The sequence below is a fragment of the Prionailurus bengalensis genome, chromosome C1 (genome assembly GCF_016509475.1).
Source record: "Prionailurus bengalensis isolate Pbe53 chromosome C1, Fcat_Pben_1.1_paternal_pri, whole genome shotgun sequence".
Classification (NCBI taxonomy): Eukaryota; Metazoa; Chordata; class Mammalia; order Carnivora; family Felidae; genus Prionailurus; species Prionailurus bengalensis.
The window spans coordinates 212809508-212836112 of record NC_057345.1 but is presented as its reverse complement, the minus strand read 5'-3'; the positions used below and the strand labels follow the sequence as shown (position 1 = coordinate 212836112).

The 26605-nt window shown below is 44.3% G+C and overlaps 1 protein-coding gene across 2 annotated transcripts in view; it reads left to right on the top strand.

Moving 5' to 3' along the window:
• PID1 (phosphotyrosine interaction domain containing 1) overlaps positions 1-26605 on the top strand; it is a 229812-nt gene that overhangs the window by 93239 nt on the left and 109968 nt on the right. The window contains exon 2 of one of the 2 annotated variants that reach the window (XM_043578055.1): positions 13347-13493. The exons of the other annotated variant lie outside the window; for it this stretch is intronic. Coding sequence (XP_043433990.1) covers positions 13347-13493 — 147 coding nt within the window. The remainder of the gene's footprint in view (positions 1-13346; positions 13494-26605) is intronic. 2 annotated transcript variants of the gene reach the window in all.

The following is a 26605-nucleotide window of genomic DNA, read 5'->3' as shown; positions in this document are numbered from 1 at the left end:
AGATTCCAGATCCATTAGACAATAGGTCTCCATTGTTTCGAGTCACCAGGTTTTCATACTTTGTTATGGCAACTCTAGGGAAGCCGTATCCTTTCTTGTCTTTTTCTTTTCTCTCTTTTTGGACAAAGGCTTTCCCAAATGGTTGTCCCCTGCCTCTCTTTCTTCTTTCTACTCTTTGCTTGCTTTTCTATGTATGCTGCACTGATGAATAGTTCACATTTGCCTATGGATTCCCCTGGTTTACGAAGGACGTTCTTTCTTTTTTTTTTTTTTTTTTAATATTTTTTAAATGTTTATTTCTGAGACACAGAGAGACAGAGCATGAGTGGGGGAGGGGCGGAGAGAGAGGAAGACACAGAATCTGAAGCAGGCCCCAGGCTCTGAGCTGTCAGAGCAGAACCCGACACGGGGCTCGAACTCACAAGCCGTGAGATCATGACCTGAGCCGAAGTTGGTCGCTCAACCGACTGAGCCACCCAGGCGCCGCACAAAGGACATTCTATTCTTAAGTCATTTGGGGGATGAGAGAGGCTCTTCTTCAGATGTTTGGCCCTTTTGGCTGTTACTCAAAAGGGGGTCATTAACCTCATTGAAATGGTTTGCCATCTGTGCCAGAATTGGGTCAGAGTGAGGCCTTTTCTGCTGTTGTAGTGTGGTGAGATGGGCCTAGGAGATGGCCTACCTCTCTTACATGTTACTCCTTGTGGGGCTGCAGGCATAGATCCCTTCCTTTCCAAGGAAATTTAATGGATTTGCATGACTTTAGGGGACTCAAGTGAGGCCATTAGTCATGGTTCTTGTGGCTGAGACTTGTCAGCTTCCCCCTAGTGAGGTTGGATGTTTGTCTAGTTGTGGACCCGGATTAGAGCTCATTGCCAAGGCGGTTTTCAGAGAGGAGTCATGTGGCTGATGGTAGCAGGAAGTGGTATGGAATCAAGGAACGGAAGGCGACGAGCTGAGATGAGAACAGTGTGACTCAGACGTGTGTGTAGTTTGAAGGAACGGTGTTTTTCCTCACTTAATGATTTGTTTATGCATTAAGCATTTATTTAGTAGCTACTCTGTGTCAAGCACTTAGCTAGGGACAAGGGCTATAAAGAGACAAGTAAACAGTAATTCAAGTGCCCCAGGTGGCATGAAAATCCTGATTATTATACAAAGCTCAGTTCAGGCAGAAAGCAGGCAGGACGGTTAGTTCTTAGCTGGGAGGTAGGGAGTTTCAGGAAAGCCTTTATAGGTGTGATCATAATTGGGGGGAACAGCAACAGAATATAAGAGTTGTTGTCTCCCTTGATATGGGCAACTTTTTAGTTCTTTTGTAAAACAACTCTTCTAAAGATATCATGTATAGCGAAGGAATTCTCTGCCCTCTGTGGATGACTACAGCCTAGTTGCTCTCCACTGAGCCCTGATCAAAGCAAACTCTGGCTTGCCCAGTCTCTGGCATGGCCCCATCCTGACCACTTGAAGCCTGGGGACAAAATTATTTTTAGTTTCCTTCCAACCTGCCAAGATAATGTTCAATCCTGCATCAGCCGAAATCTAGTCCTGCAGAGGAATTTTGTCTAGTGAAAATAAAAACAAATGAGCAGGCATGTCAATATATGTGTGTTCATAACACGTATCTGCTGGGTCCTGATGAGCAGGGTATTCACCGACACCATAAAGCAAGCATTTCAAACTGGAACATAAAGGTGTCCCTGGGGCTGTACTCAGGGACTGAATGAAGTCCCTTGGGGAAATAGGAGAAACAGTCTTTGGAATCTTAAACTCCTAACATTTGGTGTGGCTTCCAAATCTTACATTGTTTCTTTTCGTTCTCTTAAAAATATGTTGATGCTGTTTTGTTTTCATTCTCTGCTGTATGCTCTCATTTATTGCTTTGGAGGAAGACAAGTACTCAGGGTGTTTCTAGCTGTGCGCTTGCTTTGGTCTGGTTTTTAGAGGCTGCTTTGTGCTGCACCCGTGCACGTGTGTGCCTCAAAGAAGGACGTGGCCAGACGTCCACTTGATCTATGCCTCGTCTACGATTTGATTGCAAATAACTTATGTTAAACTTCCCAGAAAATTAATAGCAGTAGGCATTTTGCATGGCAGAAAATACAAATTGGCAAAAGGAAGGAGAGGAAAGGGAAGAAGAGAAAAAAAATTACTTGCAATTCAAGAACCTGGAAGTGACTGCTGTGAATATTTTTGTATGTGTGCTTCCAGATATCTTAAAGTGGCTGTCTAAACATAAATGGCAGAAAATAGGGAAAAGAATAAAGATAATTTGTGTGTGTGTGTGTGTGTGTGTGTGTGTGCGCGCGCGCGTGCGTGTGCGGGCATGTACCAGTTACTTTACTCGGTATTTAATGTACATTGTCGGGGGAAATGTTGCAGGATATGTTAGAGAATCAGGGCCTTGACATCAGAGGGCTTTAGAGTGAATCTGCCCTGTTTTTTTCAGAATGTTGTTGGAAGGTAAATGAGATAATTCTTGTCAAGTGCCTTTGGCACTTGATGCAAGGTTGGGTCTAGCTCTCTCTCTTTCTCTCTCTCTCTTTCTCACACACACACATTTATATCCATTATTGGTCCTATTTTATGATGAGTCATCGATTTAGACTCATGATTGACCCTAAGATTTTCCGATTCTAAAACCTTTCATTTCATTCCATGCCTTATGCTATTGATTCCAAAATTAAGTCTATTATGCAGTTTTAAAAGATGATATAGCAGCGACCTTATTAACTCTAGACAGGTGTCGAAGCGATTAGGGACAGCACGCTGAGCGAGGACTGAACCGGTCGTTATGTGGCTGGGCTTCTGGGCCCGGCTGTCTTTGAAGTCTGTCGCTCAGGGGCACTTTGGACAAGTTGCTTCACTTTTCTGGGCTTCCGTTTCTTCATCTGTGACATGAGGGAGTTGGTGTGGGTTGTCGTGAAGGTTGCTCCTATTAATATTCTGCATTTCTGGGTAGTAATTTCTCCTACAGAGAGTTCAGGGTTTGTGTTTCCACATTTATTTGTGAGGGAGCATGAGGCAAACATTTAAGATGAGGGAGAGAAGGGAGTCTGAGAAGGGAGAGAAGAAGCTGATAGCAGTCACAACCAGATAGCGGTCAGCATCCATGGAGACATAAATATCTGAGCTGGAAAGAAACAGGATTTGGGGGAAAGGACCTTTGGAAATTATGGATAAGGCTAACATGTACATCATAACCTTTTATGCGATAGTCCAAATACAGAGAGCATTCTTCAGTGCACTTAGCTTTGGTTGATTAAAGATATAAATTTGACTCTGGCTTCTGCCTACCATAAACACAGCTGCAATAGCATCGCTTTCCATCCTATGAACAAGAAAAAGCCAGATTATTTACAAAATCAAACCTTCCCTTGAACCCATCAAAGAGCCCGGGGCATAGTACACTCACTGGCCTGAAATGTATAGGAAACACGCCGTCCAGAAAAAGAGGCCACATGAGTTATGGCTCACTTTGAATGGAGAATGGATGATGGCTTGTAAGGCAAGAGGGTAAGAAAAATTCAGGTAACATCACTAGCAAATTTTTAAAGGTCAGTTGTGGGCTAGCGTAAAAGTGAAGAGCCCATGGTTACTCTCTACCCAAGGAGAATTCGCATTAATTCATAGACCTTTCTAAATAGACTACCAGTGAGACTCAGGACAGTGACTGACAGCCAGGCTGGAGGCCAGAGCAAGCCTCTTTGATGGTTCAGGCCTAGGGGAGGGGTGTGGCTACCATGCACAAGGCCAGGCACCTGGACTTTTCTAAGGAACACAAGACTTCACAGCTGGGGGAGGGTGAAACATCCCGTGCTCCAAGGGCATAGGTGAAGACCCCTTGTAACTTGTGGAGAGGAAAAGAAAAAGAATTTTCTGCATCTGGAGGAGAGGCAGGGAACCAGACAAGTACGGGTCTCTTAACAGCGGGGGGGCAGAGACGAGATCACTGAGCAAGCCTGACTCCCCAGACCGTAGGATCCAGGACCTGCCTAAGACCGAGGAAGAACAAGGAGGAAGAACCCTTCCCTGCCCTTCCCTCAATACATTCCCAGGCTAGAAAGCACCTGGCATCAGGCGATTGCAGTTAGCCTCTGGGGCCAGGGAAAGAATGAGGGCAGAGAGGCTCTATGAGTCCCAGGGGTACAGAGAAGCCTGCAGGCTGAGGGTGGAGCTGGAATGTTGACAGGCACCTCCCAGCAAAGCAGACCCCCAACCTAAAGACAAGGTAATTCTAGAGGATTGAAATCTGTGGTGTAGCAATAAAACCAGAAGCCAGACCAATTCCAAGTGTGACTGACTTGGCACACCACACTAAGTGCCCGAGCAGAAGGGATGTGGTCAGGTTCAGGTATAAAAGCTGTGGCCCTCCGACATTACCACGCATGGTGTCCAGAACGCAATAGGAAAGGAGGAGACACACAGAAAGTCAGGAGGAAAACAATCCACTGTGAGGAGACAAAGCCATGAACAGAACCAGGCTAAGGGATGACTCCGATACGGAATTTAAAATAACTGATGAATATTTAAAGGCTCCGGTGGGGGGGGGGGGAGTGGAGAACAAGCATGAACATATGGGGAGTTTCAGCAAAGAAAGAATCAAACGAAAGTGCTAAGGAAAACAGGAATAGGAAGGAAAACAACAACAGTAACAGAGCTGAAGACTACCTTTAATGAGCTCATCAGCAGACTCAGCAAAGACAAAGGAAGAATGAGTGAACTTGTGGATAGGCTTTTTCAGTTGTATTGATGATAGGTTTTCTGCATTGTATTTCATTGATTTCTCCTCTGATCTTTATTATTTGGTATCTTCTTATTTTTTATTTTTTTTTAACGTGTATTTATTATTGAGAGACAGAGAGACACAGAGCACGAGCAGGGGAGGGGCCGAGAGAGAGGGAGACACAGAATCTGAAGCAGGCTCCAGGCTCTGAGCCGTCAGCACAGAGCCTGACGTGGGACTCGAACTCACGGACCGCACGATCATGACCTGAGCCAAAGTCCATTGCTTAACCAACTGAGCCACCCAGGCGCCCCTATTATTTGGTATCTTCTGCTTGGAGTTTCATTTACTCTATTTATTCTTCCTTTTTTTTTTTTTTTTAAGGCTGAAGCTGAGTTTATTGAATAGAGAATTATCTTCTTTTCTAATAGTGGCATTTTGTGCTATAAAATTCCCCTTATGTATGTTTTAGTGGCATCTCAGAATTTTTGGTATGTTACGTTTTCATTTCCATTCAGCTCAAAGTACTTTCTGTATTGCCTTTTGATGTGTTCTTTGATCTATGGGTTATTTGGAACTGTGTTCGTTTCCACGTATTTGAAAATTTTACAGAGAATTTTCTATTGATTTTTCTTTGTAGAATATGATTCCTAAATTTACTGAGGTGTTTAAAAAAAAAAATTATGGCCCAGAATTTGGTCTGTTTTGGTAAGTGTTTCATGTATCCTTGAATCCTGTTGTTTTTGGGTGGAGTGGTCTAGAAATGTCAATCATGTCACGTTGTTGGTGGCGTTATTCAAACTTTATAGATCCTTGCTGCTTTTCTGTGTAGTCTATCAATTTTGGAGAGAGTGGGATTGAAATCTCTGACTGTATTTGTGGTTTTTGTCTATGCCTTGTGGCCTACCAGTTGTATTTGCCTCTTCATATTTTGAGTGAATTTCTCATAGGCCACATAGAATCAGGCCGTCTTCGTCAACGCTCACTATATATCTGCCTTCTTTTTACTAGTGGTATGAATTTTATAGATGTTAAATCTATCATTTTAGGATTTATTTTCTCCTTGTCTCAGCTGGGTTTTTTGTTATTAACTTTGTCCTCTCTTTCTGCCCCCCCCCCTTTTTTATGATTCTGTTTGATCTCTCCTGTTAATGCATGTAACTCTTTGGTTTGTTATTTTAGTCATTGCTTTCGTATAGTATACCTTTAGCTTATCTCCTTCCGATGATATTAAACCATATCACATACACTGTTAGATGCTTACGGTAGCATACTTAGGCTTCACCTTTTCTGACCTTCGTTCTTGTGTGTTTGTGCTAAAATCTTCCTCCTCCCCAGTGAGCTCTGCGTAAGCCTTGGGGGCTTTCTGCGTGCTCTGTGGGCATAGAGTTATTTCGGTGCCTCTCCCACATAATCTCTTGAGAGAATCTGTGATGTTCAAAAGAAATGCTTCCATAATTAAAACTGCATGAATAAATATGGGTGTGCGAACATGAGTATTTTCAGTTCGTTTAATAATAGCTATCACTTTTAACAGATACAGACAACCTTTTAAATTTAGGAGTGTCTGGAGGTACGCCTTTGAAATTCAGTTGGAACTTTTTTCAATAAGGCAATTACTAGGGACACTTTGCAGCAAGAAGGGGAATGCCATAGTGCTATAGGTCTTTCTTTGCATTAAACAAAAATTAATCCTTGAATGACAGAAGGCGATTCTGTATATGCTTGCTAGATTTGGGGGAGCTTATCCAACTCTGTTTTACTTTTAAAAAAGGACAGAAATGAAAATCAAAATCTTTTGCATTGAAATGTATTTAAATGAAAATTGAATTTAAGTAGAATTTTCTTTTTATTCATTCACCTGTTTCCTCTTAGTCATATAACAAACCATTTGCTGTTTGTTTAAGAGGAAAAGAGTTTTCTTGCTTTGTTTTGTTTTGTTTTGTTTTTTGAATGGCTATTTAAAAGCAGACATGTAAGAGTTTACATTGAAAATGATAAGTGAGATCTTATTTAAGGTCAGAATGGAGTATTGCAATGGCTCCCTTTCCAGTATTTGGGGCTTGAATATACGTTTTTAAAAAGTAAGTGGTATAAAATGTAAGGAAACTACAACTAAGTTTAATTAATTCTTACATACCCCCCAGGAATAAAATGAAGTGTGGTTGTGTGCAGCATGTAAAAGCATCACTGATTTTTGCACGCTGGCACAAATTAACATTTGTTTGGGGTACTGAAGTTTTCCATTTCTTTGATTGGCCCCCTTGTTCCTTGTGGTTCTCTTACGGAGAACATTTGCAATATTTCTGAAGCTTGATGAGGGCATTACTGAATCAGTCATTTGCAAGTTAAAACTGACCATTTTTGCCAGCCTTCACAATGCAAGGATGAACCAGGGATTAAAACCTTCACGCCTTTTCTTTCATTTGAGTGAGGATAGTGTTCCGTTATCCCAGAAAAAGAGGAAGCATCTCTTTTGCCTTCAAAAGATGCTTTGTATTTTGGATACGGAGTCAATACAAAGGTGAGATACACCCGATTTGAATTGGTAAAATATGTAAATACTTGCCAGCTAAACTGTCAGAGATTAATGTCTGAATAGGAGTAAGTAGCAAGCGCCAACTGTAAAATTATACAGGGCATGGCGATTACCCCCTCCGCATAATGGGGCTTGATTTAGAGGCTCTATTTTAGGATTGCGCATAAAGCACCGAGTGCAGAAAGCCGGGCTTTGTCTAATTTGTCCGGGGCAGTGCCCTAATTTTCTACAACCCTGCTCACTTCCCTTCTGTAAGAATGAATAACACATTTGCTTTATGGAACTCTGTGTATCTTTCATTTGGGAGCAATGGCTTTTCCAAGCTCCTCTCTTCGATTCCTCTTCTGTTTTTCGAAGGCTCCTGGATCGTGTTAAGTTGCACTGTCTTTACGGCACTTGTCTATCCGTGCAGAGAACAAGCGATGCCATTTTTGACATGGCGTCACGTAGCCCTTTAGACGTGACGGATGAGAACACCGAGGCCCAGGAAGTACAAGGCCTTGCCCTTCTGATGGAGCTGTCTTTACCACTCAGCGAGAGAGCTGGCCACCTGAATCGGTGTCATTGTGGGGACACTCTCGGGCTCTCTCTTGAGACTTGGAATTCATCTCGTTTCGCCAGTAGCCCACAGAGCTTTATTGTAGACATGAATAAGCTGGGGACCGTAATACCGCCTTTAAATTATTATCGATGCTTTATCATTAAGGCCCCACCTATTCAAGTAACAAAGTGCAAGATCCTCTATGATTCCTTAAAAGCTAATGTTGCTGTTCTGTTCTGTAGTTTTGACATTTATGAAGTCCTTTTAACGTTTTGTCAGTGGCTCCGTTTTATTGTCTCAGGTGATTTTTTTTCATCAGAAAGTAATTTGTATCGGTGAGACTCTTTCCGAACAGACGCCTCACGCAAGCTCGCTTAAGCGTAAGAGAGAAGGTACTGGTTCTCATTCTCAGTCAGAGGCAGCTGGAGCCAGGGCTAGGCAAGGTCACGTCTGTAACTCTCCATGGCTCGTCCCTCTTGGTCTCCGGGTGGTCTTATTCTCGGGCTGACCTTGGCGGGTGAGGAGGTCAGCGGTAGCTTCCTACTCACATCACCTTGGCCTAGCGACCCTGTGAGTCAGTCAGTCTCCTGGAAGAGTCTGTCCCGCCAATCTTGAGTTTCCTCTGAACCAACGCCTTTGGCCAGGGACACGCGGTACTCAGGGGGTCAGCCTGTGTCGCATATTGTTTCCCAGGGTCGGGGGCAGGGACAGCCCCGCTCCACAAAGCAGCTATAGCAGTGGAGACGTTTCCTCAAAGAGGGGCAGAAGAGTGTTCTTAGCAGAAACAGCTCTACTGTCACACTTGTACCGTTCATTCCTAGATTTTCAAGAGCAACTCACAGTTACATGAATCTTCTATAAAAAGATGTATTCTTGTAGACCCAATGACTCATCAGATAATTCACATCGTATTTCCCTCTTTAGCCTCATCCTTTCATTGTGGGCAAAAAGGACAAAGCCGTTAAAGAAAACAAAATGCATTTTTTCCAGAAAAGGAATAATTGTCTCTATTTCACCTTCAGATACTGCCTTAGCCTCTCTCTCTGCAGCTAGTCGATGAACTCACACAGGTTTGCAGTTGTCATTTGATTTAACCGTGTCCAGCTCTCTGTGAGAAACCCGTTCAAGCAGAGACTAACATTTCATTTCTGTTCCAGCTGTGCCTGCCTCAGTGTTTGCTTGAGGGGAGGTATTCAGGGACAGGGTGCACAGCGGATCGGCGAGCTGGAGAGCCACCAAGGCTTTGAAGAGATAGGTGGTTCAGGTTACACAGCCCGTGTGGAAGTTGGCATTTGCACTCCGTTATCTTCCTGTCCCTAATTTGGGGTTTTAAAAATGGTTTCTTTCTCTTTCTTGGCTCTCTGGCTGCCTGCGTCCGGCCCGCAGCTTCCAGTCTCTCGCTGCGCTCAACGGCCAAACCAGTAGCCATGCATTTGGTCCCACAGTGGGGACGGGCAGACAATCTCAGAGATTCTGGGCAGTGTGGTTGTCCAGACTTTGTGGGAATGGAGTCACCTCTGGTGCCATCTTTAGGAACTTGTTGTGTGGCAAAAGTCAGGCTGAGGTGAGCTGTGGGTTCATGTACTGCTCATGGAGCCCCCAGCAAGATGGCGGGTGAGGACAGTGTCCTCACTCGCTCATTAGCTCCTCTTCTGAGCTACTCTTCTCTTTACCCTCTTCGTCGTATGGCCCCCGTTGCTGTCTCACAAAGACGACCAGCTTTTCCTCTCCCTGTCACGTATCTGTGGTGCTCCTCCCAGACCTCTTTGTAACACCAGATGTTGGGCTGGAATCAATTAAGAACAAAGGCAGAAACTTCCAGATTAATTTGAAAACTTGCCCTTGTGTTTTTTTTTTCTTTTTAAGTTTATTTATTTATTTATTTTGAGAAAGAGAGAGTGTGCATGCCAGTGGATAAGGAAGGAGCAGAGAGAGAGAGACAAGGGGAGAGAGAATCCCAAGTGGGCCCCATGCTGTCAGTGCAGAGGCTCGAACCCCTGAACCGCAAGATCATGACCTGAGCGGAAATCAAGAGTCGGATGCTTAACGGACTGAGCCACCCAGGCGCCCCTGCCCTTATGGTTTTAAAAAATACAAATCAGGGGCGCCTGGGAGGCTCAGTCGGTGAAGTGGCCGACTTCAGCGCAGGTCGTGATCTCACAGTTTGTGGGTTCCAGCCCCGAGTCGGGCTCTGTGCTGACAGCTCAGAGCCTGGAGTCTGCTTTGGATTCTGTCTCTGTCTCTCTCTCTCTCTCAAAAATAAACATTAAAAAAATTAAAAAAATACAAATCACTATTCACTGAGAAATAGGACAGCAGATCTCCCTTCCATTTGGACAAATATCAGGCTGGCGACTTTGTATCCTGAAAGGTGGCTGTGTTGGTCAGGGTTAAATCAGAGAGAGAACTAGTAGGAGAAATGCCTCAGGACTTATTCGAGGGACCGGCTTATGCAGTTGTGGAGGCTGGCGAGGCAGGGCTGAGACACTTGAGGCAGGCTGTCAGGAAGGGTAGGCTGGAACTCTTGGGCACGGACTGAAGCTGCCGCCCACAAGTAGAAATTCTTCCCCCTCAGGGAAGCCTCACCTCACCTGTTGTTTCAATTGATTGAATGAAGTCCACCTAGATTATCCAGGATATGTCTGCAATTCAAATGATTATGGACTTTAATCATGCCTACAAAATATCTTCACCGTGTTTGGTTAAATAATAGCATAGTAGCCTAGGCAAGCTGACACATAAAAGTGACCATCAGCGTGGCCGTTGGGAGTTCTAGTAGATTCGGTGTGGCCCCATGGAACTGCTTTAGGCTCTTGGGATACTTCTTTGACTAAAACGGTTTCTGCTCTTATGGCATTTATGTTCTAATGGAAGAGGACAGAAAATAAGATAAACAAAATACGTAATTTTTTCGTGGTGACAAGTAGTGAGGAGAATAATCAAGCGGAGGAAGGGGATGGACGGCGATGAGTATGTACATGTGGAATTGGTTACATAATCTGTGAGGCCCAGGGCAAAATGAAAATGCAGCGTCCTATATTCAAAAAGTAGAGAAAAGTGCCGCTAAAGGCACTGAAACATGAAACTTTTTACTTTTCTTCGTGAATCTGTCTCTGGCACAGTCATGGTGTTTTCTTCTGTTTCATTGGTGGGTTGCTTTTGTTGTTTAATGCTGTTCTAACTAAAAAAAGATTCAACATTGAGATTATTAACACGAATCTACCACTCATCATTATATTGTGCAATGCCCACTTTAAATACAAGGATAGGAGCAGAAGCGTTGAAATGACACGAAGTTTGCACTTGCTGGTTCATATGTGCATCTGAATTTTGTTCTCACCAGAACGGTGGAAATATGCTACAAAACTAACTCACTTGTATTTATTTATTTATTTATTTATTTATTTATTGAGAGTGCCTACCCACGAGTGGGGGATGGGAAGAGGGGGAGAGAGAGAGACAGAGAGAGAGAGAGAGAGAGAGAGAGAATCCCAAGCAGGCTCCATGCGCATTGCAGAGCCCAGCATGGGGCTCAATCCCACGACCCTGGGACCGTGACCTGAGCTGAAATCAAGAGTCAGACGCTCAACTGACTGAGCCACCCACTGCCCCTGTTTCATTTCTTTTTATTAATTAATTAACTAATTGTTTTGAGAGAGAGAGAGAGAGAGAGTGCGCACACACGAGCGAGGGAGGGGCAGAGAGAGAAAGAATCTCAAGCAGGTGCCGTGCTGTCAGTGCAGAGCCCGACGTGGAGCTCTCGCCCACAAACCGCGAGAGCACGACCTGAGCTGAAATCGAGAGTCGGTTGCTTACCCGACTGAGCCACCCAGGTGCCCCTGTTCCATTTCTAAAAATGCACATTCTCCTGACACTTTACCTTTAGCTTGCAGATTAGTGAGGAGGGACCGAAGGGAGGAGGAGCTGTGGCTGTCCTCCCTGTCCCTTTCCTTCTCTGTTGTCATTTTCAGTGTCATTTTCAGTTGTCTGTTACAGGAAAGTCCTACAAATAGAAGGGATATGCTAGAGTTCCTTGATCATCCATGTTTGTTAAAATACAACTGACTTACTTCTGCATTTGAAGCAAGTTCTCCTTCCAAAGCATGGCCTCCTGGGGCTGCCAGTACACTGCTTACAGAGCCATGGACCTAATATGCTTGCCTGGTACTCACTTGGCATCTTCTTGAATTCCTAGGCATCAGGGGATGCACCTATTGTGTGTATCTCCTCTACTCACGCATGTACTCTACTGTTTCATTGGACTCAGCTTACAAAACACAGGCTCAAAGATAAATTTATGAAGGATTTCAAGACCATGACATTCACCCAAGAGCATTAAACCAAGCATGGTGTTCTCCTAAGCATGGGGATCCTGTTGTGATGGTGCAGGTTGCAGGCCCACGAAGCCATCTGTGTGTATGTGGGGGGGGGGCACACGCACCTGCTATTTTAGGTAATATTGATAAAGAAGGCCTGTCTCATAAAGTGACATTTGATCAAGGTTCTCAAGAAGATACAGAAGCAAGGGATTCAGATCCTAGAGCAGGGGGGAGCATGTTCAGACATCCCAAGGCACGTGTGTCTTCACCTTATCCTCAGAAGAATAAAGACGCCACTGTGGTTGGATCCAAGTGAGAGGGAGGGTGAGGAGCAGGAGGTGAGGTTAGAGAGGCAGAGGTCCCTGAATTGTGTGTGGGTTTCAAGGCCAAGGCAAGGACATGGAATATTTTTGTGAGAAGGGAAGGCTTGAGATAGTCCTACCAGAGGGGTGACAAGCTGTGATCTGAGCTGAGAAGGCCCCCCCTGGTTGTGCTGTGGTAATACCCTGCACTGGGTCAAGGTTGGGAGTGGTAGGACCAGATGCTATTGTAGACCAAACAAAGATGGGGCTTGGACTGGGTGTATACATAGCAGTTATTAAATGTAGTTGGATTCTGGTTATATTTCAAAACGGATGCCAACAGGAACTGCATACAGAATAGATATTTACTAGACTCAGGAAGATAAATGGTCTATTGAAAAGTGGTGGCTTTCCTGAAGTTCTACAGCCAGTGCATGGCAGAACGGGGGAAGGCAGAGAGCAGGATTCTTGTGTTCTTTTCATTGGTTCTTCTTCTTTTTCATTAGCTCTAGACTGTCCCCCAAAATAGCGCCGAACACCTTCTTTTCTGAACATCTTCACTTCTCTGGCTGAAATCAACATGCCTTAAATCTCTAGGAGCCTCTCTCTACATATCACCTTGGAAGAACTTCCCAGAGCAAGGTGTTGGTGATTCTACCGCTACCCCATGTTCCCGTGGTCTCTGTCGGGGGGGGGGGGGGTTGGCCGTCTCCCACGGTGTCAACTTAGGGGCATCCTGACAGTTTTCCTCCTTCATGTGACTGAGTGTCTCTTGCTTGACCTTCCCTAGTAAAACAGAGTTAACAAAAAAGATTTTGCTACTGGGTCTGATGTATTGGTGCACCACATACTGCTCCAAAAAATTCCATTAGAGTTGGCTTCTTTATTTATTTGTTTGCTTGTTCCTTTTGCTCGTCAGCACTTTCAGACCATGCTGAAGTCTAAATTGAATGTCCTGACACTGAAGAAGGACCCCCTCCCAGCAGTCATCTTCCACGAGCCTGAGGCCATTGAGCTGTGCACCACTACACCCCTGATGAAGACCAGGACTCACAGTGGCTGCAAGGTATGTGGCATGTGGCCCGCAGCCAGCGGGAGAGACAGAAGGATGTGTAGCCTTAAGACACTTGTTTACCAGTGGTAACTATTCATTTATTTACTTACGTGTATTTCTCATGAGACAGAGAGAGTGAGTGGGGGAAGGGCAGAGAGTGACGGAGCGAAAGAGAATCCGAACACAGAGCTCAAACCCACAAACCATGAGCTCGTGACCTGAGCTGAAATCAAGCGTCGGAAGCTTAACCCACTGAGCCACCCAGGCGCCCCTCCCCCACGGTCACTTTTTAAAGGAATGAAAAGGTAGAACAGCTAATAAAAGCTCACTGAGCGATGGTTGTATGAATCTGTCTCTTGCTCTATTTTTAGCGATCTGGCTCTCTTCCTTGTTTTCAAGTACGCATAAGTTTTAGTATGTATGAGTAGAATAGTATCCTGCCCACATTTGTTGTACCATCTGAACCCATGTACACAGGAAAAGTTCTGTCCTTCGTGATCCTTCCTTCCCTTGTATTTGCACTCTGAATAAACCACATCTTGAAGAATAAAAAACCGATTTCTCAACAGTATCGTTCTCCTTTGGGAGAAAAAATTTTGCATTTTTGCTTGGCTTGGACACTCTGAATTTATACTAATATTCATGTCTCAGAATCCATTAAAAAACATTTTTCATTTATGTAAACGATACTGCTGACATTATAAAAAAAAACACCCTAGAAATGAAGTGTATAATTTTGGTAAGTTTTTTGGGTTCTTTCTCACTTGATATTCTTTTGTGCATGAATTGATGAATACAGCAATCAGTTCAGAGGTAACAAAGAAAATATGTTCGCGCACATTTCGTCATCAGCAATTTGTTTGGAGGAGTAAAAATTAAATAAGGGGTAGAACTTTGTTTTGAGTAGTGAAAAGAAAATAAAACAAGAATGCGCGTTTGCATGTGGGTTTCTCTTGTAACCTTACAGACACACTCCTTTCCTTATTGCGTTTCCAGGTTAGGGACGTCAAGATCCATCTAGCTTTCTTGCCAGAATATTCCATCCCCTCCCCAGGTCTTGCATAGCTGTGGCCGGATTGGAGGCTACAGAAATCTTGAGTGATGGCTGTGTACACAAAACCCCACACATGGTCATTTATTTCACAAATATCCATTGGGGGCTTACCCTCGGCCCAGCACTGGGGTCAGTGGAGCACTCCCGCCAGCATCTTTGTGGGGTTTAACTGCCAGTTGGGGGGGGGGAGGGAAGAGAAAATACAGGTAGGTGAGCACTGGCGGTTGAGACAGCCAGTCTGAAAGAACTTGCAGAAGAATCTTTCAGGCGGAAGGGACGGGGAGCACGGATTTTCATAGGTGGCCATGGTGTTGGCATCCTTTGTAACGGAAAAGAATGGGCAGAGGGACTGGGGAGTTGTGAAAGTTGTGTTGTGTGGTGTCATCAAGGCAAGGAGTTTAGACTCTGTTCTAATTATTATGCGGGTCCGTTAGAGAGATTTAGGCCAGCGGGTTATAGGACTCTGTTAAAAAAAAAAAGTGATTTTATTATTTATTTTTTATTTAAAAATTTTTTAAACGTGTTTATTTTCGAGAGAGAGAGAGAGAGAGATCTGAGAGAGAGTGTGTGAGTGAGTCGGGGAGGGGCAGAGAGAGGGAGACAGAGGATGCAAAGCAAGGCTCTCGTGCTGTGAGTGCAGAGCCCGATGCGGGGTTTGAACGCATGAACCGTGAGACCGTGCCCTGAGCCAAAATCAGGAGTCAGCCACTTAATCGACTGCGCCACCCAGGTGCCCAACCCAAAAGTGGTTGTAAATGGTAACTCTGCTAAGGTGAACTTTCAGCTTCCAAAGAGCAGTTGCCAGAGGCCGTGCTTCGACAGGAGTCCGTGGGTCTGCGGAACTGGTCTCGGGTCCCCGTGTATGCAGCACTTTGGATAAATGGATGATACAAAGGCATTAGGAAAGTACTCGTTAAATTTGAAAGTGAGATGAGATCAAGTTGTGTTATACATCCTTTAGAGGGCTCCCAGAGTCATTTTGAATTCTGTTCCTGTTGGGGAAAAGGGTCCCTCAGAAGCAAGATGAAGTCAGTAAGGACAAGTGAAAGGAGGGAGGTGCCTTTGGTAAAGTCTGCAGAGTATGTTTAAACGGGAGGGGGATGCTGTTATAGAGTGAAAGGCCTAGCAATCCAATCAAGATATGAAAGAGGGGTGTGTGTGTGTGTGTGTGTATGAGAGAGAGAGAGAGAGAGAGAGAGAGAGAGAGAGATTTTCTAGACAGATATATATTTGCTAGGAGAATAAAAACTATCATTTTCCTGAAAGGGAGCATAGGGTTCGAGATGCATGGAGCAATTTTTTTTTTCCGTGTATTGCCTTAGGTCTGTGTTCGCTTATTTTACTTCTAAAAGGATGTTGGAAAAAAAATAGAAGGGATTCAGAAGAACACACCCGAGAGAATGAGGTGGCCTTGGCATCAGTCAGTGGGGCTAGGTAGACAAAGGGAGATCATCCGTGATTTCACCTGGACACTGGGGAGACCTTGGCCTCCAAGGTGAAAAACACAGACCACCGGGCTGTAGAAAGTTTCTGAACTCTCCATCCCTAGAAATCTTGAAGATGAGATTCCGGGTGCAGATAATCATAATCTGGGCCAGCTCTAGCTTTAGGATTCTATTTGAAGGAAGACCCCCCCCCCCCCCGCCATGTGTCATTGTTCAAATTGTGTTCTACAAAGGCACTTTATACATTTACATCTTAACTTGAACACACTGGGGTTGACAGTTCTTTAATCGGCAATAATAATACCCTGTTTGTGTTCCGAGTCATATTCTTTTGTTCAAAGACAATGACAAAGTTACACTTTTGAGCTTTGAAATTTCTGTTTAGAATGCCCCGACCTCCCCCCCCCCCCCCCCCCCCCGCCGCTGCCCCCGCCCCCAGGCATCCACAGGAACAAAATGCAGTGTTTCCTCTTGGATTCTGACGAGTAACTTAGCTCACAAAATGCCAGCTGCAGAAGGAGCTCTCTCTCTCTCTCTCTCTCTCTCTCTCTCTCTCTCAGGCTCACGCCTGCCGCGAATAATGAGCACAATGTCGTTCAGGCCCAGCTGCAGGGCCGACGGACGGGACCCTCCATATTCACACAGTGCTAGTTCTTTGGGCTTAAACAGCTCTCAAGTTGTGCTTGCATAACGGTGGATTTGGGGAGGGAGAGAGCCAGGAGGAAGCAAAGGCCAAGGGGCTGAAAATGGATGATGCTTTCGCACCATCGAGGCACTGGCCCACTCAGACTCCCCCTTTCCCTCTGATCTGTATTCTCCGTGGGTCCTGATGGGATTGCCCTGCCAGGCTATTCATGTTGTGGGCAGCTGGGTCTTTGTGTGTTTTCCTCTACGGCTGCCTTTTTTTTTTTTTTTTTTTGGAGTGGAGTTATTTAACTGCACACCCTCCCTGCATACCATTAGGACTGGCCTGCCCTTACTCTTGCAGGGGCTTTTCAGAGTATCAGCTGCTGTGTCTGATTCCACAGCAGCAGCAGCAATGGTCTGTCGTACCTGGCTTCTCCGGCCTCGCGCAACAGAATCCTAGCTGGCTCTCTGACTCATTAGCAAACGTTTATTTGATTAACCGTCCTTGAAAAACCTACTGTACTGTGGACGCGGAATTGTGGAGAAAGGCGTCCAAGTGGGCAAGGGTGGGTAATGTAGTTCGTAGCCAAGTAGAGGGAAGAGACGAGTGCCTGAAATCAGTGAATCCCAGTGCTGCTGAAACTCGTGTATCAGAAACCCCTAGACGGCAGGTGTCTGGACCTTCTTTCCAGAGATTTTGATGCAGGTGCTCAGCTAAGCGGGCAAAAAAGAAACCTGCACTTAAAAATAGACTGTGACTGTGCAGGGGCGCCCGGACGGCTCAGTGGGTTAAGCGTCTTGGTTGCAACTCAGGTCACGATCTCAAAGGTTTGTGGGTTCAAGCCCCGAGTCGGGCTGCGTGCTGACGGCGTGGAGCCTGCTTGGGATTCGCCGTCTCCCTCTCTCTCCACCCTTCCCCCACTTGTGCTGTCTCTCTCAAGATAAATAGTAAACTTAAAAAAATTAAAAACAAAGAGACCGTGCAGGTTACAAGGCTGTGGTGCCCGGGAGAAGCCTGGGGCTTGAGAACCTGATGTGTGAGGGGAGCCACGCGAGTGACAGAAGTGGAGTCACACCCGGGGAGGGGGAGGTGAGGTGGGATATGGAGGACGGAGCTAGCTGGCCATTGTGTGGTCGGATGGGGTTGCCACAGCTGGCCAGGAGGCCGGCGTCCAAGAAAGAACTGGGCTGCAGATGTGTGCGTGAAGGGCGGCGCCTGTGTCTGCCGCCTCGTCCTACAGGGGGCGCTGTTCTGTTTCGGAATGACTCCCTTCTGGGCCTACTTGGCCGAGTTCTCAAAGCCTTCCGGAAATGAGATAATGACGGTGATGATCATAATTAGTAAGAAAATACTAATTATACAGAAATAATGCAAATAAAGAGCTGAAGTTTATTAACACATTAAGCACTCTCCTATGCACTTTTCATGATATAAACTACCCATTTGGTCCTCGTGATGACCCAGTGGTTTAAGTGCCATCTGTGGCCCCATTTCACAGGTGAGCTAGTTGAGGCATAGAGAAGTTCTTTCCTATACCAGAGCATCCAGGGAGTAACTGGCAAAGCCTGCATTTGAACTTCATCCGTCTGGCTCCACAGCCTGTGCACCTCCCCTCTAGATCCCACTCCCTCGCAATGACCGTTGAGTGGCTCCCGTGTCTGTCCTAAGGTAGCTCTTTTGGCCAGTTGTGTCATGTGATTTTAGAAGGTCATTTTGCTTCTGTAAGCCTCACTTCCCGCATCTTTGATAGACCAGAACCAAGGTCAGTGTATTTCAGGCATTCTCTTATCTAAAGGTCCAAGACTCAAATTGACCACGTGTGTAAGTGGAGTGGAATTTTGTCTTTGCTCACAAAACCCAGAAAGCGTGGGGAACGTGTACTGAAAATACCATATAATTTACCCCTGCTTTCCTTTCAGGTCCTCAAATTTGGTTTTCCAAGAGAGACAGAGGGAGAGAGAGAGAGAGAGAGAGAGAGAGAGAGAGAGACTATGATGAAAGTCACATCCCTTGTAAAACACATATATGAAATAAAACACTAAATGCCCATCGAGTTCCTGGATGCCCATGTGAACACTGAACTACAAACCCTTTCCACAGAAATAGTCCCCAGCTTTATGGTGTTTATAGTTTGAAAGCAAAATAGTACCCGTGCCGAAACAAATATGCTGAGCCATAATTGGGGCTCTCGCACGTCTGATAACATTTATCTTTTATTTAAAACCTTCTATAAGGTTTGGGAAGGGTGGTTGATTTGAGTGTTGGGACTCCGGTGAGTTGAAGAAGGAACGTAGCGTGGGACACATGTACCTGGGGGAGGACAAGAGGGGAAAGAGGCAGGAAGGAAAGGCGGGAAAATCCGCAGTGACAGCTCTCTTGTTTGGATCTGAGCCAGCCTGCCTTTGTTCTGGTTTGCCTGGCTGTCTTTCCTCTGCACCCGCTCGGTAAAGCTGGGTGGAGCCAGGGTCCTGAGATAGAGCTCCAGGAGGGATGTTCCTCTGGGCCACCAGACAGGCTTGGGGAGGTGGTGGTGAATTGGGCTAATCGAGCTCAAGATATTTCTTCCCACTCCCCCCTCCCCCACCTCGTTCTTTCATTGCTCTTGCCAAGAGTGCCCTTGTCTCCATTCTGCAGCTTGGTAGGCATACAGCTGCCTCTGTGCCCTCACGGTCACCAAAGCCTCCCCCCCCCCCCCCCGCCACCGCGCCTCACCTGGGCCTGCTCTCCCACAGAACGCTCTAGCTCCCAAATCTCATCTCCTCCAGAGTGCGGCACCTGGCTAAGCATCCCGTGAAGCCCCATCTAAGACCCTCACTGTCCTGTTCCCATGGGTGAGGGCAGAAGCCATCCAACAATGTCATTCCCCAGAAGGAGCTCGGGATTCACATACCATATTACTTTTTATGCGACCCTTTTTGAGGCTCGTGCATCTAAGAGTAACAGTAATAGTCACCTAGCCCTCAAGAAGGATGTGGTTGCTTTCCAGTTGTATGGGACGGTGAAGAGAAGTTTCCGAGCTGAAGGCTTTGCAGGCACTCCTCAAATCCTACCGCTTTGCATACGCGTGAGGTGGCCAGTCTCAGAAAAGACTGATTTCCAGCAATCCTACTCATGAGAAGAGCTCCTGATTTGAATGTAAATCTGTTTAAAAATTAGCCTCACCTGTATCGTATGTATTTTTGTGCTTCTTTGATCAGTTATGTATTTAATTAAAAAGAAGCATTTAAATAGGACTAGTCACGTTTTCTCATTTTTTTTTTCATGTTAGCCAAAGACCCATGATTTTATTCATCCATAGGAGGGAGAAACGCTGATTATACCGTGTCATCAGCCTCACCGAATGCATTCTGCAGGCTTTTTTGGTGTAGGCGACTTGGGGCATTGCACGAGTCCCATTCTGCAAACTGTGCAGATGTTCTTGCAAAATGCATTTCTGATTTCGCTATCAATACGGAATACAAGTAAAAGAAAGAATAGTAACATATGAAGGAAGACTCAGGCAGCTAGTCTTTATTGGTTATTTAAGTCTCTTGGTGTAAGCCAAGATGTGAACCTCTAGATTCAGAGTGAATGGTATCTAATTCCAATCTATTCTCTCTTTATTCTTTCCCAGACTTTCCTGTAGACAAATGAAAGCATATTTACTCTAGCTTGTCTCCCCAAATGTGGAAAGGTAAACGTTGATATGAGCTAACATCTGTTGTTTAAGAGACTAGCTTTTATTTTTCTGCAATTTTGACTGTGTTGACCTCTACATCTTCTGACCTTCTCTTTCTCTCCTTCCCTTGTTCCCTCCCTCCCTTCCTTCCAAATTTTCTTCATTCATTTCTTTCTCCACCTATAAGAATATATTGCGGCACTCTCAGAATGTTTCAGATGTCAATAGGGACACAAAGATAAACAGTGGTTTGGGGTACTTTGGGTTGAAATAACAGAAAACCTAACTGGAATTGACTTACATCATTGAAATTTATTTGCTTTGGAATCTGCAAATTCCAACAGGAGGGAAGAGGGAAGGAGATACTAGAGAGGCAACAGAAGTGTCCGCTGTGGGAAATCAAATAGCTATGTCCTGGTTAAGGAGATTATAGGGAACGCCTTACACGGCTTTCTGGCCAAGCAGAAAACAGCTGACCCAGTATCTGGTTAATGTGCATTTAGGGGTTGGGTCGACTGCAGTTGGTGAGAGGCTGATCCCACAGTCCACGGTAAAAAAGGCTCTTTTTTTTTTAAAAAAGGCTGCATGACCCGAGGGCAGACAAAATACATTGTGTAGGAAGAGCAATGGCTGTGAAAGAAAATGCAGAGTGTCCTCAGGTTACAGGGCAAGCAGTTCCTTTCCTTCCTTATTACAGCATCCCCTTGAATATATATGGGGATGTTCTTGCCCAGACAAGATGAGCCTCAGTTTGACACTAGGCTACTCCCCAGGGCCCCCGTGCAGGCAGTCATGAATGACCATCAGCTAGCATGTGGTTTGGCCTTCTGCACTGAGGGGCTTTTTTGACTTACTGGTCGGAGGGGGGGGGCGGTGTTCTTGTTCAGCGGAGACATCTTGAGGCTGGCCCCCTCCTTCTGGCTTTCATTCTAGGTTTCTAATTTGGCAACCCATTATTCAAGGTAGAGAAAGAGAAGCAAGTTTTCAGAAGTCATGAGTTCAAGCTTGTGAAATTCGAAATAGCTGTGAGGCCACCCCTGGGCGACACCCAAAGGGCACCTCGTTACATGGAGTTGGAATTTCATTGATGTCTGGTCCCTCAAGGAAAATGGGGCCATGGGAAGAGAAAGGAGCGAGACAGGCACACCCACTCACACGCTTACACATGTAGCCATGTGTCCGCTGTAATATTTGGGGACCAGAGAGAGCAAGAAGAATCACTGGAAAAGGAACATTATGAAAACCAGAGGAAGTTCCTGCCCACCAGGCATGGAAACTGTCCTCAGTCTTACTCCTCCCATTTAATCCTACACACAAGTGCCTACTCTGTTGACCACCCTGTTCCGGTCTCAGAAGTGTTGAGGGGAGAAAATGGATATAACTCTGGGGACAGCTGAAGCTCCCGCATATTGTTTTAGAATTGGTCTCTGTGTTATATTTGAAATGCACACTACTTACGCTATACCCGTGGTACCTGGCGGGGAAGGATGTTTTGTTTGTAGTTGTCAACTTTTTGGCTGTGAGTCTCAACTTACGACTTGGAATTCTGTACTTTGGTCTTCCCACTGACAGCTGTGGTGGCTTCAGCAAATTTCTTCACCCTTCATGAGCTCACTTTTGTTTTCTGGTGATTAAAATCTTTTCATATTGGGGATAGCGTCACTTCCTCTGATAAAAGCATTTAGGGCGTAGATTATCATCCTGCGTGTTGAGTAGGATTGTAGACTTCTTTATGGGGCTACTCTTTCCTCCGATGGGTACAGTACTACTGTTCGCCCCTGGGCATCTATGACACCTTGAAACTATTTCCTGGTGCCCCACACGGTGAGGACTGTGGCTGAAAAATGACCATTTTACTCCAGGGAACCCAATTCGGTATTAAAGCTTTACCTTTGGGCCAGTGTCAAAGACTGTATCTTCGTGCATCTCCAAATGTCACTGCCTAGTTTACTTCTTGCCTTTAAAAACTCTTGGGAGAGCAGCAAAGATTCATTAGTGAAAAATGGGAAAACAATCGAAGCGTCTGAAAGAGATATTTTAATATTTTTGCTTCACAACACTATGGAGAACATGCAGTCATTAAAAATTCTGTTGTAGAAATTATACTGATGTGGAAAATGATCATAATGTGTTAAGTAAATTAAATAGCTGGTTGCAAAATGTTAATAGGATTTTATTTTTGTGAAATAAAATAAAAGTAAAATAATTATCTGCAAACATTCCTAATAGAGGGCTTCTACTTAAATATGAACAGAAGTGATCCCTGGATAGTAGGATTATGGGTAAAACTTTCGATTTTCTTTTTTTTTTTTTTGCGTTTTGCAATTTTCTAACTTTCCAACAACTATTACGTTTGTAATTAGTTGTTAAAAATAACTTTTAAGGAGAAATGTTTCTTTGGGTGAAAGTTTGCAGGGAGAGCTACATGGAAGAAACTCCATTCTAAATGGAGCATTTTGGAAAACAGCTTCTTCTAAGTCACCCCAACTTAGACGTTTGTGTCTTCTCTTTGACCAAATCGGAATTTCTGTAGCTTCTGGGAAGGTGACATTTTCCCACCTAACCTGTGACTTGTCCATCGTCAGACTTATCTGGTGTGTTCAGCACAATGATTGTCAGCCAACTCAGATGTCCTCGCATGGATGATATGCTGGTTTCCTGAGGCTGCTTAGCGACGACCTTAGTGCTTAAAATAACGAGAAATTTATTTTCTTGCAGATTTGGGGGCCAGAAGTCCAAAATTGGTATCAGTGGGCAGAAATCAAGGTGTCAAGGAGCTTCCTCTGGAGGCTGGAGAAGAAAACTGATTCCTTCCCTCTTCCAGTTTTGGGTGGCTGCAGGCATTTCTTGGCCTGTGGCTAGACCACGCCATTTTCTGCCTACGTGGCCACACTTGCTGCCTCCTCCTCTGTCTATATCCAACCTCCTTTGGCCTTTCTTTTGTAAGGACACTTGTGGTTGGATTTGGTACCCACCTGATAGTCCAGGATAATCTCCTTAGCTCAAGACTTTTAGCTTAATCAAGTCAGCAAAGACCCTTTTCCCTTATAAGGTAACGTGTCAGGTTCCAGGGAATAGGCCCAAATATTTTTTGCGTGGTCTTACTCAGCCTGCTGTAGCTTGTTTCTTTGTAAATGAGGAATTCTAGAAATGTAAAAATTTCTAAGCGAAAAGAAATATAATGCCTCTAGTTAATCAGTTGCAAGTAAATACTCTCAATGGAATTCAGAAAACTACTTTAAAGAAATAGAAAAACGAGGGGGATCAGTCTGCAGAAGTGTCTTGCCCCTATGTTGAGCCAAACTTCTTTATCTTGTTTACTTTATCAACATTTTTGAAACGGAAGAGAGAGCTTCAAATTTTGAATGGAATCATGAGCTTCTTATACAAAGTCCTGACCATTTGTAGTTTGTAGGTCCAGGGTACTGGGAATATTAGACTATTTGTAAGAAAGATCCACAGTCCTACCACAGGGAATGTGAATAATGTTTCACACCCGCCCCCCCTTTCTCAGTAAAGCTTTAAGGATAATTTTGAAAATGATGCGGAAATATCCTGAGCATAATGTGTGTGTCGGAGGGAAGTATCTTGTTATGAAGTTATTTTCCCCTCATGAATTCCTGTTTAGATAGCTTGTCTTTGAAACAATTTGTCGGTTTCGTCCTGAACATTTAATCATTATCTGAATTTAGGAGGATTTGTTATTTATGTGGAGGAGATGTTAATTATTTTACATGTTTTCCTGGATTAATTCTGTGGATAAAATACAGTTTCTCTGTGGTCGACTTCATTTGTCAGGCAACCTATAGAAACACCATGCAGAAAACCAATATATTTTATTAACATATAATATACTTTATTATTAAAGTATATTAATAATTAATAATTATTAATAATTATTAATTAATAATATACTTTATGGTTTTCCAGCAGAGACTGTACAACTTGTTCAAGATGGTTACAAGGTCAAGATAGCTTTAAGCTAAAATCTGGTTGATGCAAATATGATGCTTAAATGTAAGAAGTTCATGCTTAAAAGACATCTCCAAGTATGTATACATATATTTTTTTCTACTTATTTTTTGTTATGTCATTTTTTTTCAGTGTTTTATTTCCTTTTCATGCTAGAGGAACTCACATGTTACAGCGTCAGTCCCTCTGCTCCTAAAAGGCTGGTTTCATTCATTGTTTGTGAAATGGAAAATGTGCATTAAATAAGGAAACGTTCATATAGACTGGATATAATCTCATATAAACCTAGACTTTCTTTGCGAGTGATTTTTTTCTTGCCTGAAGCTTTAAAATTGTATCAAAGCAATCCCTGTAGAGCTAAAAATAACCCATCAAATAGTAATGAAAAATGAAACCTAAGATGTTTACCTGTCCCCTTTGTCCCTCTCATGCCCCAGTCCTGCTCCAACTGTAATGATTTTAGCAGTTTCTTTTTATGTTTACCTTCAGAGTTCAGACACTATACTTTCACCATTTTCAGTAATATCTTTTGGCTAGTTGAGTAGATACAGATTGAGATCCGTAAGAGCTCTACCCACTTGCCTTCTTCCATTTTCCTAACATAGTTACTTCTGAAATTTTAGTTAATATCTGTGATGAGCGAAGAGTCGGTCAAGGCGCCATGATTTTATTGCATTTCTTGCTCCTTATGTTTTGATAATTAAAAAAATTTTTAATGTTTATTCACTTTTGAGAGAGAGAGAGAGAGAGAGAGAGAGAGAGAAAGAGAGAGAATGAGCAAGGGAGGGTCAGAGAGAGAGGGAGACACAGACACAGAATCCGAAGCAGGCTCCAGGCTCTGAGCTGTCAGCACAGAGCCTGACACGGGGCTCGAACTCCTGGACCGCGAGATCATGACCTGAGCTGAAGTTGGACACTTAACCCGCTGGGCCACCCAGGCACCCCTGGAGAAGACATGGATGTTTAAGGTCAACTCGTCACCTTTATCCTCTCAACTGTTCAGCCCCCTCTAAACTGCTAATTTTGGCTGTTTGAACTTTTCTTGTTTTATATCTTTATCTAACATGGAAACAGTGACCCTTAACTAACTTTCAAGTTTAAAGAAATATTTATAAAGTACTTTGAGCTTCTCACAAGAGCAGAGCTATAGAAATAAGTTACAGTCGGGGCGCCTGGCTGGCTCAGTCGGTTAAGCGGCCAGCTTCGGCTCAGGTCATGATCTCGCGGTCCGTGAGTTCGAGCCCCGCGTCGGGCTCTGTGCTGACAGCTCAGAACCTGGAGCCTGTTTCGGATTCTGTGTCTCCCTCTCTCTCTGCCCCTCCCCCGTTCATACTCTGTCTCTGTCTCTCTCTCTCTCAAAAATAAATAAACGTTAAAAAAAAATAAAAAAAAAAAGAAATAAGTTACAGTTGTGATTCAAATATAGCTTCCCCTTCGTTTGAGTGGAAGGGTCAATAAACTATAGACAACATGGTAGCAAAGGAGGTATTGATGTGAACGTGGTAATAAATAACCCAGATCATAAAAAGATCATAAACTGCTCTCTGAAATATGTACAGTTATTTCTTCTTATATCTCTGAGTGTTTCAACTCCCGACTACCTCGCAAGTTAATGATAAAAAACCACTGTGACAACAGGTGCAGATGTGTTCCTTGGTGTGCTGGCTGTTCGTTTCTTTGTTTTTACTGAAAATATTATACATTCATTTCTTGGCAGGAGAAATGATGTCAGGGCTTCTGTGCACACTGAGATCTCTAAAGGAGACATTAGTCAGATTGACGTTTATGAGTCACCAGGCATCTTCATAGACCAAATCCAGGAATTAGAAAATAATTTGCCCCGGAAATAATGGGGATAAATGAAGTTTATCATCGTGGGAAACAGCAAAGCTACCCTGTGAGCTAAATATCCTACTGAAATTAGTTTTTTCCCCACATTGACGGATTGATGAATTCTCTTTAAAACTTGGTTTTTTGACGCTTATGAGCAGTGCTGGAATTCTCGCATGTCACTACCTGGCTGGACCATAAGATTTGTTAGGGCAGGAAAAGCATTGTCCATTATCACAAAGGCATTGCGACTGTTAGTCTCGTCATGGGATGGTATCGAACACGTGTTTACTTTTTTGCTTGGCCAGCCCACCAGTTAATGAGGAGCCCATCTTGCTTGTGTATAAAAACCTCTCTCCTCTGTCCCTTCCTTCTCATGCTGATTCCAGAAGTTTCCTAGAGCGCTTTTACTCCTTGTCCCTTCCTTGCAGCCCCATCTCCCAAGGCTCTTGGCCCTTCAGGAGGATTTGGCTTGGGGGCAGGGAGCTGTAGGGGGCTTCAGGACCCTGCATGTAAATCTTCTATAAGACTGTCTTT